At 35.8% G+C, this 19,231-nt stretch overlaps 2 protein-coding genes across 2 annotated transcripts; both read left to right on the plus strand.

Annotated features, from left to right (window-relative positions):
* The first annotated feature begins 2,603 nt into the window (after nt 1–2,603).
* Nucleotides 2,604–13,741, plus strand: LOC107764721 (exocyst complex component EXO70A1-like). Its single transcript, XM_075246006.1, has 12 exons — nt 2,604–3,033; nt 3,139–3,234; nt 5,828–6,033; nt 6,585–6,836; nt 7,777–7,915; nt 7,982–8,194; nt 8,353–8,558; nt 11,017–11,217; nt 11,310–11,409; nt 12,320–12,429; nt 12,523–12,669; nt 13,166–13,741. Exons 1-12 carry the CDS (start codon nt 2,863–2,865, stop codon nt 13,281–13,283), a joined length of 1,959 nt encoding a protein of 652 aa, XP_075102107.1. The 5' UTR covers nt 2,604–2,862; the 3' UTR covers nt 13,284–13,741.
* A 2,338-nt stretch (nt 13,742–16,079) lies between these two features.
* LOC107827790 (E3 ubiquitin-protein ligase RGLG2-like) lies at nt 16,080–18,927 on the plus strand. Its single transcript, XM_016654990.2, has 2 exons — nt 16,080–16,555; nt 17,297–18,927. The coding sequence occupies exon 2, from the start codon at nt 17,302–17,304 to the stop codon at nt 18,289–18,291; it is 990 nt and encodes a 329-aa protein (XP_016510476.2). The 5' UTR covers nt 16,080–16,555; nt 17,297–17,301; the 3' UTR covers nt 18,292–18,927.
* The last annotated feature ends 304 nt before the right edge of the window (nt 18,928–19,231 follow it).

The raw sequence follows: 19,231 nt of genomic DNA on the forward strand, positions 1-19,231 counted from the left end.
AAAACTCAAGAAAAAGGTATGAATAAATTAGCAAAATACCATCTTATTATTAACTTGCAACTCGTATGAAAAGCGAACAACATCAGCCTCGATATAAGGTGCATGAAGTTTCAACAACTCTTGAATAAACTGTCTTGAAGTTAAAATTGCTTGTTTAGAGATTAAGTTTGAAGAATTAACCTAAATAGCCTCACCCTGCTACTTAAACTAAAAATAGTTGGTAGATATAAATATATACATATAATCGTGTATAGTCTCTATATATCGGCTAGAAAAAGTAAACAGTAGATTTGGCCAACTATTTATATAAAGATCCTATATAAGATTTAATGTATATAGTTGAGAACTTCGTATGGAACCTTATGAATTCTTCAAGTTCCAGCAGATGAGATAAAATTACTTTTGAAAGAGAACCTTATTCCATCTACAAGAGATACTCGTTTATTCAGTATTTGACCATTCATAGCAGTAATATCTATCTTTGTAAGTGATTTAGTAATTCATTTTGGTGATCACTTTGTTCTAGCCTATCTTAGTATTTCTGTTTTTTTTTTCCGGGATTGCCATTTTAAGTATTGATCCCATTGGACTTCTTATGTCGGGATGTGAATTAAATAAAAAATATTTGTTTTTAGGTAGTTTATGGGCAACTGCTCAATTAATTAGTTATAAAATACCGCTAGCTCTATGTGTGTTATCTATATCTCTATGCGTGATTCGGTAAGACCTAAACTTTCCCCGAAAAGATAGTTTCTCTCAGTTTGCATTTTTTTACTCTATGATAGTTAAAGAGTTAACAAGAATACATATTATATTCACCTTTATTATTTTTTTGCACTTTTCTACGGTAGTTGTAGTATTCTTAGGGGTCATTTGGTTACCAGAATAAGAATAATAATTTCGAGATAGAATTTGGGATTGCATATATCCCATGTTTGGTTAAAGGTATTAGTTAATTCCGAGATAAATTTTATACTAAAATGATGGAATAAGCTATCTCATATAGAAAGTGGAATAGCTAATTTTATGGGATAACCTTGTTTATCCTACCGTTGTACCAAACGACCCTTACAATCTTCGCACAACGATTAGCAACAATAAGTGGCTATGCATCATATATACTCCATCTTTCTCAATTTATAATTCGTACTTTTCTTTTTAGTGTGTCCCAAAAAAAATATCATACTTCTTTATGCAGAAATAATATAATTTTATTAAATTTTTTATTTTATTCTTAATGAGATGATTTATAGCCATATAAATTTCTATGATATGTTTTAGATCATAAATTTGAAAAATCTTTCTTGTTTCTTAAACTCCGTACCTCAAAAATTAAGTTTAGAGGTTTGAATTGGAGTTGATATTGCGCAAAGGAGTTTAGTTTGGGATTGAAGCATAATACGTGCATTCACTCTCTTTATTGTCTTAGCAAGAAGGAGAAGCAAAAAAAGCACGAAGAAACGGAGAAGAAGCGGAGGGTCACTATTGCTTTTTTAATATGAGTTAATATCCTAAACCGCCTAAATTATATAATTTTTGTCGGTTCTCTGTCTAAACTTTTGTGAGTTCCCTACCTAAACTAGTCTCCTTTTTTATTTTTATCGTATAATTTTTTATAATGATATAATAAAGAGTATTAGAATCTTAATTAAGTCTGATTTTTAGATTAAGCTAAATAAATATTCTCGTAGATTTTCACATGGCAGATTTTAAAAATAATTTGGAGTGTGTATTATACGCACTAGTAAGAATACGACGAGGGGTTTATATTGTGAAGGGCTATATAGTTTAGGGGGATTTTCTGGGACATGCGATAGTTTAGGTAGGCAATTGACAAAGATTGTATAGTTTAGGCGAGTTTTAGAGTATTAACTCTTTTAATATATATATATATATATATATATATATATATATATATATAAATAATTTGGAGTGTGTATTATACGCACTAGTAAGAATACGACGAGGGGTTTATATTGTGAAGGGCTATATAGTTTAGGGGGTTTTCTGGGACATGCGATAGTTTAGGTAGGCAATTGACAAAGATTGTATAGTTTAGGCGAGTTTTAGAGTATTAACTCTTTTAATATATATATATATATATATATATATATATATATATATATATATATATATAACACTATGTATAATCAATATATATCGAATAGAAAAAATAAACATTAAATCTCACAAGCTATTTGTGTGACAATCCCTTTTTTAAATACATTAAAAATGTTTGCTATGTTTTAATCAATAGCCACAAAGTAGTATTTTACCCCAAAAATCCTCTTAAACTTAAATATTATGCTTTTATCCGCGTTAGAGTTGGAACATGAGAATTGTGATGTGCGCATAAACCTATACATTATGCATTATTATGCTCTTAACACAAAACAAAGTCCGAGCATTTGACTTCTTTTTGTAGAGTTTTAATCAATTCCAAAGTGGAAGCATATAAATTTCTTAATAGAATATGATTCAAATATAAAAAGATACGAGTCAAACAAAAATCAAAACAAGAAAAAGAATGAAAAAAAAATAGAGAAACATACCCTTATGGGTTATGATACTTAATTTCTAAGTTGACCATATTAGAAACACCATTGAAGAGAGGATCTAACTTTTTTATTTAAAAGGATCTAACTTACAAAGAAAGAAAAATATAAGGGTCCACCATTTTCAACTAATCTTGGACCCCTTTCTTCATCAGTCATCCCCCTCCCCCCTCCCCCCCCCAACCAATTTTCCTCCATTTTTCCATTATTGCTTTCATTCCTTCCCAATTACCTTTCCTTAGAAAACACACACACACACACACACACACACACACACACACACACACACACAGAAGAACTGAAGAAGATGGGTATACCAAGAAACACAGGAGGAGGTGTAGATGTGCTAAGTGAAAGAGCAAAAATGATGAGAGATGCAGTGGAGAAGAGTCAATCCATTACAGACAATGTGGTCAATATCTTGGGTTCTTTTGATCACCGCCTTTCTGCTCTTGACACTGCTATGCGTCCCACTCAGGTCAGCAATTTTCCTTTTTCCTGATCTAATTTTGTGGTCAGTACTTGCTAATTTGTTTGCAATTACATTTTTGATCAGTTTTAGTCAATCTTGTATTGTTTGCAGATAAGGACTCATGCTATTAGGAAAGCTCATGGAAATATTGATAAGACTTTAAAGGCTGCTGAGGTTATACTGTCCCAATTTGATATTTCTCGTCAGGTTTGATTTTGCTTTAGCCTCTATAGTTTGTTTTGTCGTTTGGTTTGCTTAGATCTGATAGACATTGCTCCTTTTAGTTTACTTAATTGAACATGAATATGGTGGTGGGTGCTGGTGATAGTTAATGGTGGTGGTTGTGGCAACTGATAGTGGTGGTTGGCGATATGTGTCGGTGGTGGTCATTGTAACGGTTGTTGGTGGTGATATTGTAAGTGGTGGTTAGTAGTGGTGACAACTGAATGTTGGGGTGAATCAAGCAACTCTTATAGATAGATGGGATAGGAAGGAAGATAGCATTTGCAGCTGCCTCTCTTATAGATAGATGGGATAGGAAGGAAGAACCACTGATAGCATTTGCAGCTGCCTCTTTTCGATTGGTGTACAAGCAAAATATTGCCCTTGTCAATAACAGAATTTCCAAAAAATTGGTTGAAAGATGGCGTTCAGATCATAATATTATCTGACTATATTTCATTATACTTTTACTTATTTTTTTAAAATCTCTCATTTTCTAAAATTTTTCATTCTTTAGAACGATCAGGCTTCACACCTCGCGGTTCTTACACCTCTTACCTATCAGAACACCAACCCAATCTTGAAAACTGAAATGAGTTTAGGGAATTGAAGAACAAGAACATCTTCTTTACCCCCAAAAATTGTAACACAAGACCCTTCGTCACTCATGCTTGTCAATAAAATTCTCCAGAGATTGAGTTTCTGATAATATTGACCACTTAAAGCTGGATTTCTAGTTGTAGTTTTTAGTTTGGGGTTCCAATGATAGCATAATTGCTTAGTCGTCCTTCATCTTAATGGACAAAGAAGGGATAGGCAAAAATCTGTTGTTGAACTCTAGAGAACAGGCGGAAAGAGGTTCATCAGAGCGATAGGGAAAGCTTATAAAGAGGTGGTCTTACCACGACAAGTGAAGCCAAGGTCCCTTTTGTGCGGTGTCCACAGAATAGAAAGGAATATATTCGGGAAGTGCTTAACAGCTGATAGTGGTGGTTGGCGATATGTGACGGTGGCTCATGCCGGTGATTTCCGGTGGTGATTGGTGGTGGTCATGGTAACGGTTGTTGGTGGTGATATTGTAAATGTTGGTTAGTAGTGGTGACAATTGAATGTGGTGATTGATGGTGGTGACAGCTGAGTGTGGTGACTTGGTGGTGGTAGTTGACAGTGGTAGGCGGCTGGAGTTATGGTGAAATAATTTCTATTCAGAAATCCTTGAATGAATAACATTTAATAATATTAGAACTCTATTATAGGTCTTAGTAATTCAAATATGTAGCAGACCCGCTAAGTAGTTGTAAAAGAAAAAAAATCAAATGCATTTAATGATTGAGATCTCGATGATCAAGATTCTAACTAGAAACAAACACACTTAACGATTGAGATCTGAATAATAACGATTCAGACCTTTATTAAGTTCAAACAAATGAGACCTTAGTGTTCAAGATAAACCGGAACTCACCGCCAATATCTATTTGATAAGTTTCAGTCTATCAGATGTATACAAATAGATATAGATGAGCATAATCTTCCTAGAAGTGTGATAGGGATAACATTTGTGTAGTGTATAAGTATACCCCTCCTACATGAACATAGGACAGGAAAGAAATTACGTTTCACTATCCATTTCCTTTCTTGAATTTCTTCGTGGTACTAGAGTTTAGGCTCAAACTTGAAGCATGATCCTCAAGATCTCTCTGAACCATCCGGCCATGACCTCTCCTTCAAACTCCAGCCTCACATTTTCACCTCTTCACTTACCAACTCATCGGCCATCGCTACTTGTTCTATCAAGTTGAAACTGTTAGGACAAAAATTCTCTAACTCATGCGTACTTTAAAGGACAGCCAAATTGTAAAAGATGAACCACTATCAGCCACCCTGGACCTGGAGAATGATAAAGGAGAAACAAATCCTAACCCCAAGCTCACAGAGTGGAAGAACATGATGTTCTTGTTTGAAGTGGTCTCTCAGAAACAATGACGGAAGAGTCAATGTTCATCATCTGAGGGTGCTTCACGATGGAGCAAATGTCGCTTTGTCTTGAATAAACTTACCTGCGAGAACTGAAAAAAAATATTTTCTTGTTATATAATTTTTCAGTTCTTTCTTCTTATTTCATGATGCAGAAAATTTGTTTCATTCCAGCTTCTATCATTTTGGGCTCTCCAATTTTATAACAAGATCAAAAGAGAAGGGCAAAAGAGTGGCTTCTCCAATACCCAAACCTTCAGGATTGTAAAAGTTGAACCCAAAGACTGCCAGCAAAATACCCCTGTAGAATTTGAAAAGAATAAGTGTTTGCTGCTACATTTCCCCCTGTAAAAAGTGAGTGTAGCTGGGATATGATTTTAGAAAGAATATTCTGCTTTTGCTGTACTGGTTAAACTGCTCTTCCCTGGGATCCACAAATGAGAAAGTGAAAGAAAATCCACTTTAATGTTGTAGTCCCTTTTTGCCTTATCAGCTGCGAAGAATCCTTTATATCTTTGTGATAAATTTTTTCGGATAAAGTTGGTCTTTCTTAAATGTACATTTTTATTTTAGAACTTCTTAATTAATAATACCTTTATTTTAGGCGGAAGTTAAAATACTTAAAGGGCCACATGAGGATCTAGAAAGTTATCTTCAAGCAATTGAACAGCTGAGAAACAATATTCGCTTCTTCAGCAACAACAAGAGCTTCAAGAGTAGCGATGGAGTGCTCAGTCATGCTAATAGTTTGCTAGCCAAGGCTATTTCAAAGCTCGAAGAGGAGTTTAAGCAGCTCTTGTTATCTTATAGGTTTGCTAACATTTTTACTGCTTACAACATATTCTATTGGTAGACTTATTCTCGAAACCTTATTTTACACTTTATTCTGATCCTGTTTCCTAGATACTTTGCGTGTAAATTCTTTCCCAGCAGGAATTCCATGAAAACCTATTTGTAGACTTATGATTGATTTGAAATTCAAGTATCAATATTGATAGGAATTTTAGTTTTCTCCTTTTTGACATATAAAGATTAGTGAAGTATTTCCATCTCAAAAAAAAAAGATTAGTGAAGTATATAAGGAAGTTAAAATGGTTGTTTCAGTGCTGTTTAAGTTATCCTTTATATAGGTTGTGATTATGCCCTAGTACCATTTTAGGGTTTGAGATTCGAGGGGCATCTTGTGAGGAATATCCTTGTAAGCTGTTGCTATATAAGTTCTAAAATCCTATGTCTTGCCTATGTTCTTAACCTTCAATACTCCAAATGATGCTTCAATACTGAAGTAGAAATGCACCCAAATACTGCTATTTGATCTTCCAATGGAGTTTTTTGATTAAATCTGAATTCTACACTTTCAGTAAACCTGTTGAACCTGATCGGCTCTTTGAGTGTCTCCCAAATTCAATGCGACCATCATCTGGATCACCTGGACACCAGGAGTCTAGTGGTAAGAACCGTCTGTCCAATAGCAATGCTGAGCAAAATGGTGCAGAAAATGCTGTCTTCACACCGCCAGCTCTTATACCTCCAAGGATCCTGCCTTTACTGCACGATTTAGCCCAACAGATGATTCAAGCTGGTCATCAACAGCAATTTGTAAAAATATACAGGTAAATATCTATTTCTAATCATGAACTATATGATCTTGACATCTTGTACAGACAATGTTGCTTTTTAAGTATAATATCCTGGAGAAAAGATTAATCTACCGGCTAAAAGCTGAACTATTCTCTATTAAGCAGTTTAGAAATAGGCGAAGCTTAAGATAACTGCCTTACATGCTTTGACAATGTGTGGCTTAATTTGACACGTAATCGGAGTGGATTAATTTGGAACCAAAAGTCGAACTTATAGACTGTTGCCACAATTTGCGCTTGTTGCAGAAGTTTAAATGTCCAATACAGTAAATACGGTGCTCATCAAAGTGGTTATTAAGGCTTTTGGTATTCTTTAGTCGTAGTAACAACAACGATAGCAGTAGAGAATGCTCTTTTCTCATTAAGGAAGAGAAGGGAGGGAGGGAGGTAGGTAGGTCCCTAGCCTTGCCTCTTTCTCAAAACCTCCAATTTGATTATAGCATTACAAGTTCCACCTTTAACTTAGAGTTCAAAGGTGAAATACTAAGATGCCCTTTTCTTGATAGATGGGAGACCTTTTAGTTTCCTCAAATTTGTTCATATTATAACCAACCTGAAAATAGAAGAGTAGGAGTTATCATAGAACAGAAGAGTAGAAGGAAAGAACTAGTTGTGGTTTAATTACCTTTTCATTCGATGAACTCTTTTAGGAGACGACTTTTGGTATTTCTGTTGTTCACCAGTTGTATTGGGGTTAATAGAGTGTGGAGATGCATATATAGAGATCAATGAGGAATTGAAAGCATCAGGCCAATTCTAAATACATGAAAAAGTTTCTTGGTTATTCTCTTATGATTGAACATAAGTAGTAGTTTCCTGGAAATTTTTACATCCACGTTGCAACAGTTATTGATGATTCCTTTCCTCATTTCGGCCTATTTTCTTATTCTTTTGATTATAAATGTCTCGATAGGGATACGCGTTCTCCTGTACTGGAAGAAAGTCTTCGCCTTTTGGGAGTGGAAAAACTTAGCAAAGATGATGTTCAGAAGATGCAATGGGAAGTTCTGGAAGCTAAAATTGGAAATTGGATTCATTTTATGCGAATTGCTGTAAGTTCTCTAATACCCCTGGAAATAGATAAAAGCTTGCCTTCGACTAAAGTGCTATTTGAACAGGTCAAATTGTTATTTTCTGGGGAGCATAAAGTGTGTGATCAAATATTTGAGGGATTTGATTCACTCAAGGATCAATGTTTTGCTGAAGTTACTACCTCGAGTGTCGCAATGCTCCTTAGTTTTGGTGATGCAATTGCAAAAAGCAAAAGATCACCTGAGAAGTTATTTGTGCTTCTAGATATGTATGAAATAATGCGGGAACTTCATTCAGAGGTATGAGAAATACTAGCAAACAGGCATTTGATTCATAACATTTTACCTACATGGAAGACAGTCCAAGGCCAAACACTCAATCGTTGAAGTCTTTAATTTTGTGGGGTCAAATTTCATGGTTTATATACTAACAATATGTAGTTTGAGCTCTTCTGCAGATTGAATCACTTTTCATAGGTAAAGCTTGCAATGAAATTAGGGAATCTGCCTTTGGTTTGACAAAGCGACTTGCCCAGACAGCCCAAGAAACCTTTAGTGACTTTGAAGAAGCAGTTGAGAAGGATGCAACTAAAACTGCCGTCTCAGATGGAACTGTCCATCCCTTGACCAGCTATGTGATTAATTATGTGAAGTTCCTGTTTGAGTAAGTTCACTCAACTATATAACATGTTTTTTTGCTTGTTGGTAGGAGGCAAAGTCCGATAGTAGCTTTCTTCTTCCAAGGGTATATTACTAGTTTACCGCATCTTCACTAAATTGTATGAATACGTTCCGAGTGGGTATCCCGGGGACTCTTTAGTGTGCCATAATATGAGCATTTGTGCCAGCAGCAAAGTAGACAAGACTTGCTCTAATTGCCATGGTTTCTGGATAACCTCTGTATTTCTTTGGTTTTTTCAGCGTTAGGGTGGATGAATAAGTATCATCATACTCATGCCATATAGAACCACACAAAGGAACTGGTTAGTTGCAACTTTTTAAACTAAGAACTGTAGTAGCAATACGTTGGGCCTCAGGATTCATATATGGAATTGTAAAACACCAATCACAATTTGGGCACGAGGGTTAATGTGAAGGATCCTTAAGGTTTTGAGGATTCACTTACCTACTGTATTAGCATATATTTTAGGAAAGACCTTAATCAAATTTTGCTTGACTGCAAGGTTGCAGAAAACCGTTTTGCTTTGTTTGGTCAGAGTTTTCTGAAGCCTCAGATTTAAGGAACAATGAAGCTGGTGGGATGTTTATCATTGCAGATGAGGAATGCTATAGTGACAGCCAGTTGCAGGCCGATTGTACCTATGCTTGTGATGCATTATAAATAGCAGCAAGTAGTCCTTGCTAAATTAAGAAGTTGATTTAGGTTGTTAAGGTAGGAGGTTAGTGGTAGCTGATTTATTTGTGGTAGCGGTTACTGGTTAAGTAGAAGATATATTGTTCATTTTCAGTCGATCACAGATCAATCCTCCATTTTCATTCATTCACAGATCAACCCCCCCCCCCCCCTACATTTTCATTCATTCAGTTTATTCAATACACAGAGCACAGGTTGAGCTCTTGACTCTCCCTCCCTCCCCGCCTTTCTCTCTCTCTCTGCATTTGATCATCCTCCAGAGCTGAGCTGAGCTTAACATTTATGCTATGAGAAACAAATATAGTATGAGGTCTTGACCCTCATGCTGCTGTTATGTTAATGCTAAGCATAGGGAGAACAGACGATCAGCTCATTATTGTTTTTCCATCTTTTTACGCTTTGCTGCTCACCTGATATACCCGGTGGATAAATTGAGTTATGTCGAAAAAGTTTTTTTTTTGTTGATAATAGTTGTGTCGAAATTGTTTCTTCTTCATAGCTTTAAGGCGTTCAGTATACACGTTACATATGAGAAAATAATGTTATCAAAAAGGAGACGCCTAAAGATGAATAAGCTAGGTGGTCAAGCTCAGTGATTAATATGCAGTGTCGGATGGGAGGTGGTATTAGTCGAAACTGGAAGATGACTGGCCGCATATAGTGAGAGGGTGGGTAACACTTTGCCTTACAACAGTGATGAGGTACTACGTCAGTGGGTTGCATAATTCAGATCTCAAGGAACCAATGAGACAGATGTGAAGTTAGTTGGTCACAGAGATTAGTAATGAAAGCATTTGTCAGATTTCAAAAGGATGTATAAAATAAATGGGCAATTACTATGTATTACAAGGGCAACTAATTCCTATTTTAAGAGAAGTGTAGATTTTGTAGTTTTAGGTTTACGTAATACTCGTGAATGCAATTGTTCTGGAGGAAGAAGACTAAAAAGGGTAGGGGAATGACGTAATATCAATCAACGGTGCCTCTTCCAAATCTGTTGACTGTGAATCCTCTATATCTATTCCGCTCAATTCAGGTCCATTTCATGGAATGAAGTAATAAGTTCAAAAAAGAATATTTCAAAGGAAGTTGATCATAGTGTACATGTTATTATTCAACAGACCGAGTGAAACCTTTATTCAGCAAGAGCAAGATGTGTTTGGTTGTTTGTCTGGAATGCAAGAATAAAATATTTAAGTGAGTATTATTTGCTCCTGGATAAGTTATCAGAAACTATTTATTCCTGGATTTTCTGTGGGCAGAGTAGCTTTCTTTAAATTATTTGGTCAGAAACAGTAGAATGGTTTCTGCGTTATCACTATCTGACCTGCACAATCGTGGAGTATTTTGTCATTTTCTCCAACATATGTAACTGAGGACATGTCATTATATGCTGCTGCTGTGTGTGTGTGTGTGTGTTTGTACAGTAAGCAGAAGTACTTTATACAGTATGAATAAAATCAAATAGGTTTTCCAGGCACCGTAATGCTTCTTCATTTATATATATTTTTAATAATAAGTAATTTTAAGGACAGCACCCACTGTGGGGCTCGAACCCACGACTTGTTAGGCTATTCTGAAATGCTTCTCCAGGCTTGTTGGTTTTATTCTGGAGCAAACATCTGCTGCAGAAGAGTACATAGGAATTGGATTTGTTTTGTTTTAAGGAATGGAACTGCCTGTAGATAAGCTGTCAGTCTTTATTGACATAATTGCCTTGACGAGTTGCATAATGTTTTTGTTTCAGCTATCAATCAACACTGAAGCAACTATTCCAAGAATTTGAAAATGGAGGAGATTCAAATTCTCAGCTAGCTGCTGTTACTATGCGTATAATGCAGGCTCTTCAAAGCAATTTGGACGGGAAATCTAAGCAGTATAAGGATCCTGCTCTGACTCACTTGTTCCTTATGAACAATATTCACTATATGGTCAGATCTGTGCGCAGGTTAAGTTAACTATACATCAGGATGCTGATGACTAGCTCAAAGGTTGTCCGATTGCTTTATGGTTGGGTGCTGATCTTTTTGTTGCTTCCAGGTCTGAAGCCAAAGATTTATTAGGGGATGACTGGGTGCAACGACACCGGAGAGTTGTACAACAACATGCAAATCAATATAAAAGAATTGCTTGGGCAAAGGTATTGCTCATCTCGCTTTTCCTCCTTCCAACTCCCTTCCTCAAGGAAAAAGGGGGGGGGGGATGAGATGGGCATTCGTCCTGATTTGCTTTTTTTTGCTGCTTCATTTCTTGTTTTTGGGTTATTGCTTTTACTGAATATGCTCTATTCTGCAGCTTCATGTCTCATTTATGATTATGGTGATTGATCAGTTAGTGTACTATTATTTGAATCATTTGCCCTCACCTGATGAGCTTCCATTTTCTACCCCATATCAAGAGCTTGTGTGAGTGCATAGAGCAGGATCATTTTTTTTTCGCATGACAATAACTGCAAAGTAGAAAAAGGGATAGACCGTCTCACTTTGGTCATTAACCTTTATATGTATCATAGATTTCCTTTTTCCTGCCGTCTCGGAGAATCTTCCCTTGCAACCAATTCCATCATCATATCAACTCTTTGCTTGCTGCCAACAAGATTGTTTCTATAAAGGAAGAGCTTAGGTAGATGCAACCACAGATAGTTCAATGTTTGGCAAACTTCTATTTATCTTATTCGTTTTCCAGCGAGGGGGAAGTTTCCTGCATCGTTTTTGTTAAAGTAGGTGTGCAGTTTGTTAAAGTATCTGAGAATGTTAAATCTAGTTATCATATCGGGTGCGTTTTTGGAAAATCATCTCTAGATTAGTAAATAAAATTATGAAGAACATTGAATAGGTGCAATTATAATTACCTTTCTTTTACTTGTTTTAAAAAATAAAGTTACCTTCGCTTTAATTTTTATTATGTGCAAATTAACTGCTCTTTCTGAACTGTCAAATTCTTTTCAAATGGTGGAATTATGTCATGCCATGAGAATGATCACTGTGGACAAAGAATATGAAATTCCCATACAATTGTCCTAATCAACACTTTGTTTTATTCTTGAGTAGATCCTTCAATGCCTATCAATTCAAGGGCTAACATCATCTGGAGGCAGTAACTCTGGTAGTGTAGATGGACAGAATAGTAGTGGAGTTTCAAGATCGATTGTGAAAGACAGGTAGGTTCTCAGGTTTCTTATTTTAGAAACTTTTGTTAACAGTGATGATCTAATCTTGGTTCTGATATGAATAACTTTTTTACTCTTTATCAGGTTTAAGATATTCAATGTGCAGTTTGAAGAGCTTCATCAACGGCAAACTCAATGGACTGTTCCAGATACTGAGTTGCGAGAGTCATTGAGGCTTGCGGTCGCTGAAGTTTTGCTGCCTGCATACAGATCTTTCATTAAACGCTTTGGGTATTTTTTATTTGATTTTGCTATTATTTCTCTCTTGCATGCTTGTTTATTGAAACCTCTAACGTGATGTAGCTAGATAGTTGCTCCTTACTCAAGTTTCAAGTGAAGATGAAACAAGATTTCAGTGATTCCGTCTTCTATTAATTCTTTATTCAAATTCAATTCCAGTACTAAAACGGAAAAAATAAGATATTTGGTCACTTGCCATCTTTTAAATATATGACACAGAGACAGTTCTTTTGCTTCATGCTTTAAATAATTCGCATTGCTAGGAGGGTATAACCTTCTAATTATGTAAATCCAGTCTTTACTCTTTCCTGAATAAAATTTACATAGTTAGAAGCTACATAAAGTAGTACTACATGTCACAAGTTTTATACTTAACAAAATATGTAATAGTGTCGTATAAGATGGAACATAAGGAGTATTTCCTATGTTGTTTAATTCCATAGGAAAGTTGAGATGATGTAAAATGCTCCTTTTTCCTGTCTGTCAGGCCTTTAGTTGAGAGTGGTAAAAACTCCCAAAAGTACATCAGATATTCAGCTGAAGATCTTGACCGTATGCTTGGTGAATTCTTTGAGGGTAAGACGTTAAATGAGCCCAAACGGTGAACCTCAGCTAGTCACTTTTGAGGTCAGCTATGCTCTCTGCACTATCCTCTCCTCTGCCATTGCTGATATAGTTGCTACATGGTTGAGTTCTTGCACCAAATTGGTGGCAGCATTATGGTTCTCCATTCACTACTCTATGTTCAGGATCAACAGGATTTGCAATAAAAAGTGAAAAATAAAAAGAGCAAGCTGTATAGAGAAGTTCACTTGTATTTGGATACGGAACCTGTCCAAGTATTATGGTTTGTCAAATCTCGTGTCCAAAAATGCCGTGCTTCTGTTAAGGTCGTGTTGTAGTCAACATAGCTTGTGTGGTTTTGTATAGCAAACTGTTTTGATATTCTCTCTTGGGAGCTCTTTTTTGGTCCTAAGGTTCAGAGTTTTTCTTGGCTAGTCTATATTTGACAATGATTCAACAATTTAATGATAATGTTAGTATTATGCCATTTAATTACTCATATGCTTGGTCACTGAGTTGAGTCTGAACCTACTTGAGGTGAATGAGCTTTTTCCACCCCAGCTTGAAAGGCGGCTATGGTGTTTTTTGTTGACACTCTACTCTGAACTGCTGAGCGATGAATTTGAGCCGGTTCTTTAATTTATTTTATTTGAAAAATTAGTAATAGAAATGAAAGATTATTTTGAACATGTGATGTGTAGGTTTAGCATTCACAAGATCTTTGGCATTAGGCACAAGAGCAAGTAACTTAAAGAGACTCTTCAACTTTCCTAAAAGTGTTAGGTTGTGGGACACTTTCACCTAACTCATTTCTATCTGTTTAGCTATACTTAACCACTTCTATGGAGCTCCAATGTGCAGGTGCCAAATTGAATTGGCTGAACCATGCTTTATATGTCATGTTATTGAAATTCCTTGACTTATTTTAAGAGAAAATTAGTCATTCTAATTGCTAAGTAAGATGAATGTTCAAGTTCCCTCAGTTTATTCTTTCCTCTTGCCTTTCTTTCTTTCTAGTTCATGGAAGCTTAAGTTCTTTCTTCCCTTCAATTTCAGTGATATAGAATAGATAATCTTTACGCTCGCCCCCAAGGCTTAGTTCAAGTCGCAAAGGTTGATTGAGGGACTTTTGACTTCAAAGGTTCAATCCCTGCGCCATGCGAACTATGACTGATATTTAAGCGGAGAAGGGTAGAGGGGCAGACCTATTATCCCCGAGTTTTGAAGGCCGCGTTTGGTCATGAGGAATGGCCCCGGATGAATTTCTCGGTCATTAAAAAAATTGCAGTCTTGATGTATATTGATGTCTAGCCTTGTATTTGACTGTATTGAATACATAATGGTAACAATTAGATTGTTGCAACTAACTGAGAAAATAATGTTACATAGTTATTGACTTGCTTGTGCAAATTTTCATGCTGTAGAAAAGATTGAATGAAAATCCACCTTGTACCCCTCCTTGGCATTTTGATTGTAGACAAACAGCTATACCAAACCAGCTGATAATGATTATGCTAACAGAACTTCATTAAACACCCTACTATTAAAATATTTTGAATTGTTAATTATAGTACTCTTTATTTAAAAAGACAGCCCGGTGCACTAAGCTCCCTCTATGCGCGGGGTTCGGGAAAGGGTCCGACCACAAGGGTCTATAATACTCTTTATTTAGTTTTCAAATATGTAAATTTTATTCCCAAAAAAACTTAAAAATTCTATGTAGGAACAGAGGGAGTACTTGATAAACTTTCAACTAGGCTTTACGCATTTTGAGAATTTCTGAAGTGCTACACTATCGGGAGAAATTCAAAAATAGTCAGATTTACAAGTGGTCATTCAAAAATAGACACAGTTTCAAAAGTCATTGAAATTTAGCCATTTTTCATATAAAGATAAATCTGAAAGAAAACACTGTTCAAAATTCGGAAAATACTCCAACATAATATACTGGAATTCCAGTATAATATACTGGAACTCCAGTATATTATACTGGAGTTTGGAGTTTCAGTATACTTTGCTGGAACTCCAGTATATTATGCTGGACCAATCTCTGTTGCAGCAAAATAGTGGCTATTTTTCAATGACTTGGCAAACACCGACTATTTTTGAATGACCAGTCCGAAAACTGGCTAGCCCGTGCTATTTTAACAGATTTTCTCTATTTCCAGGCCTCGAACTCAAGAGCTTTGGTAAGTATCGAGGTATATCCTATCCCTCCAACCACAATCCTTCACGATCTTTGTTTCCATATCTGCTATAATTCAAAGTTACAAATTAATAGCTAACTAATGTAGTAGAATAACAGAAAAAAGAACATAAGACTGGATTTTGTATTATCTACTAAGCTACATTAAAAAGAGTTAGAAGAGGCAAGTCTTATAGCCTATTTGGTCAAGCTTCTTTTGGAGAATTGAGGTTTTTAGCCAAGCTTTCAGAAAAAAATAAGTGCTTTTGCGTGGCAGCAGAAGCTGTTTTCCTATCGTGGAGAAGAAGTCAGAAAAATAACTTTTCCCAAAAAGTAGAAGCAGAAGTAGAAGTAGAAGTTATTTTTAATTTTATTCGTGACAACAATATCCTTAACAAAAATTTATATATATCAAACTATCCCTACTTAAATCATCTTAACAATTAAAATACCCGTATGAAATGTCAAGTGCCATATTGTTGGTTTAATTATACTTATTTTACTTTATACATTTAGATTAAATGAAACTAAATGTTTAGCTACAATCTATCATAAGAAATATTTAAAACTATTTATCTAGTTAAATAATATTATTTGTAAAGTGAATTTCTATATATATTTATTATAACATGACACTCAAAAGTACTTTCTGAAAAGATTGATCAAACATAAATTGATATTCTAATATTAACATCCTTAAATGTATTGGACAAACATAAATTACTACTATCCAAAACTATTTTCAAAAAGCATTTCTTATGAAAAACACATTTTTCAAAATAAGCAGATTCTCAAAATTTGGTCAAATAGGCTCTAGTTTTGAACGTGGAGTCGCACACATACAAATGTTTGATTCTTGTAAGAAGATTATTTAATTTAGAGTTTTACAATTATTTTTTATCAGATAGAAAAAATTAGTTGATCCCAAACGGAATATGATTGTTCTTTTTTTTTTCCCAGTACAAAAAAATTATTAATATGGAAAGAAACAATTCCTATTGGAATTACCTACTTGGAGTGGGATTAGAATTGATATTATAAATATAATGCAGTAAACCGTCCGAACTACACTACAATTCTTGGGAAGCATATCTGCAAGACAAGGAAGTTCAAGAAAGTTTCCAACAGGTATTTACTCCCACTTTCAGATTAGCCAAAATATTACACTTTCTTGCATGTTTAGAACATTATTATGTAATCTTTCGCAATATAGAATTGAACCCTCAGGCTCGGTCCAAACGGGTGCAGATCCAGAGGTCGGATCCATCAAGATTGAAATTTTAAGATTATGAATATGGATCTAGGTACGGATACATGTGCTTGCATTGGATTCGACTATATCTAAAAGTAGAGCTATAAAAATATGCCTAAATTATGAGACATTATGTGGAAAACTTGCATGTAGCATGTAGAGTGTAGTAACATAATCTTTTATTCTCAAGTTGTAAGTAGACATCTAGAAATCTACAATCGCTTTTGTTTTGAGATATCAAAATGCCAAATCTTATATCTAATATCTTCGTAGTTTACGGTCAAAATTTGACTAGATCCGCTACGTATCCCACACCCATACTTAGTGTCAGTGTCGTGTCGACACGGGTGTGGCACCACAAATGAAGTATTCGCGCAACTCAAGTTTTCCCACGAGACTATGTATTAATCAATATGTCTTGGTGGTATATATGACTTGATTCAGAGTATGTTGAAAATCATCATTTATGCGAAGAGACCATTAAAAATTGAAGTGCCAAAGTTAAACCTATCATTTACTAGGTGGTAAAAAGATTGAGTAAATCGTTTAACTAGCTAGTTAATGTTACAAAGTTTGCTATATCAATTGAAGTGTTTGAGAGATATTACAAACTGCAGATTTCATGGGTGGCAAGTGTTCAAAGAGGCCAAAAACTGGCGGATATTCAGGCAATCCGCAGTCATCATATACTCAACCAAGCTACAATTATCCGACTTATCAGGCATATTGTGGTCCACTTCCTGCATCAAGGAAATATTCAAAGATCAACGATGACTACAACAGCATAGAACAGGTTACTGATGCGCTTGCACGTGCAGGACTAGAGTCTTCGAACTTAATTGTTGGCATCGATTTTACCAAGAGCAATGAGTGGACCGGTGCAAGGTCATTCCAAGGGAAAAGTTTGCATCATATCGCGGATAATCAGCAAAATCCATATGAACAAGCAATATCTATCATTGGAAGAACACTATCAAAGTTTGATGAGGACAACTTAATTCCTTGTTTTGGATTTGGTGATGCCTCAACACATGACCAACAAGTCTTCAGTTTCTATCAGGATGAGAAAGTATGTTATGGATTCGAGCAAGTACTGAGTCGATATAGAGAATTAGTTCCTCAATTACGCCTTGCTGGACCAACGTCGTTTGCTCCTATTATTGAAATGGCAATCAGTATTGTAGAGCAGAGTGGTGGCCAATACCATGTTTTGTTGATAATAGCAGATGGACAGGTTACAACAAGTGTAGATGCTGCGCGTGGTCAATTAAGCCCTCAAGAGAAGAGAACAGTTGAAGCAATTGTGAAAGCAAGCCAATATGCCTTGTCTATTGTTGTAGTTGGGGTTGGAGATGGGCCGTGGGATATGATGAGGGAATTCGATGACAATATACCTGCTCGAGCGTTTGACAATTTCCAGTTTGTTAATTTTACAGAAATCATGTCAAAAAATGTGAACTGGTCCAGGAAAGAAGCAGAGTTTGCATTGGCAGCATTGATGGAAATACCTTCTCAGTACAAGGCAACTCTCGAGCTGAACATTTTGGGTGCTCGTCGAGGGCTGGAAATTGGCACGATTCCTCTCCCTCCTCCTCCCTATGGTGCAATTTAGTCACTTTTCTAGGGTTATATCTCATGACAATGAGGTTCCACTATGCCAAATATCAATCACTGAATGCTTTCTGGTGTTAAAGTTTGTTCTTTTTAAGTTTTTTGTAAATGTGGAGCAAGTTTCTGGTTTATCAATCACTACTTCCTTCGATTTATCCTACACTTGCTGCTACTTCGCCGCTACAGCCACTGCCAAGGCTGCCTGGGATGCTTTGCACATTGCATATTTATTCCAACAAATCTCAAACAAGAATCTTTAGTATGTCAACAAATCTCAAATATATTTCCGACAATATTTTGATCCTGTCAAAAATAAAGTCTATTTATCAAGGGATGTTATATTTTTGGAAGACACTCACTACAAGAAGTAGAAGTAAGGTTTTCAATGACGACTTTCTGGGCGACCTCTTAGTCGTCACGAAAGTAAGTGCCGAGTCACCACAAATTCAGCGGCGAACCATATGTTGTTGGTTGGAATAGCGACCAACCTTATATCTATTTTGTGGCGCATTTGCTTACATTTTGTGGCAACTAGGTCGCCACAAAAGCTAATTTGTTTTATTAGAGTCGCACAAAAAGTAAACAAATGATTGCTACAAAATTAAGGTAGGTCGCTACTCAAAACATTAACATATAGTTCCCCCTGAAACCATCACTTATTGTGGCGATTCGGCACTTACCTTTGGTCGCGACTAAAGTGGTGCCGCAGAAAGGCTGAAACCTTATTTCCTGTAGTGACCTATCCTAAAAATATTTTCTCCAGTTTACAAATTAAACAGATAGATGATACTGCTTGGAATTTTCCCCCCCTATAGTCAACACATAAAAGATAAAAAATCCGTTTGCTCCCCTAGCTTGGTACACCGAGCTCAAAATCTTTTTGAGCAAGTTGAGCATGTCGGCAAGTTGAACAAAGCGATCAATGGCTTCAAAGCCGAGCG

The sequence above is a fragment of the Nicotiana tabacum genome, chromosome 23 (genome assembly GCF_000715075.1).
Source record: "Nicotiana tabacum cultivar K326 chromosome 23, ASM71507v2, whole genome shotgun sequence".
NCBI lineage: Eukaryota > Viridiplantae > Streptophyta > Magnoliopsida > Solanales > Solanaceae > Nicotiana > Nicotiana tabacum.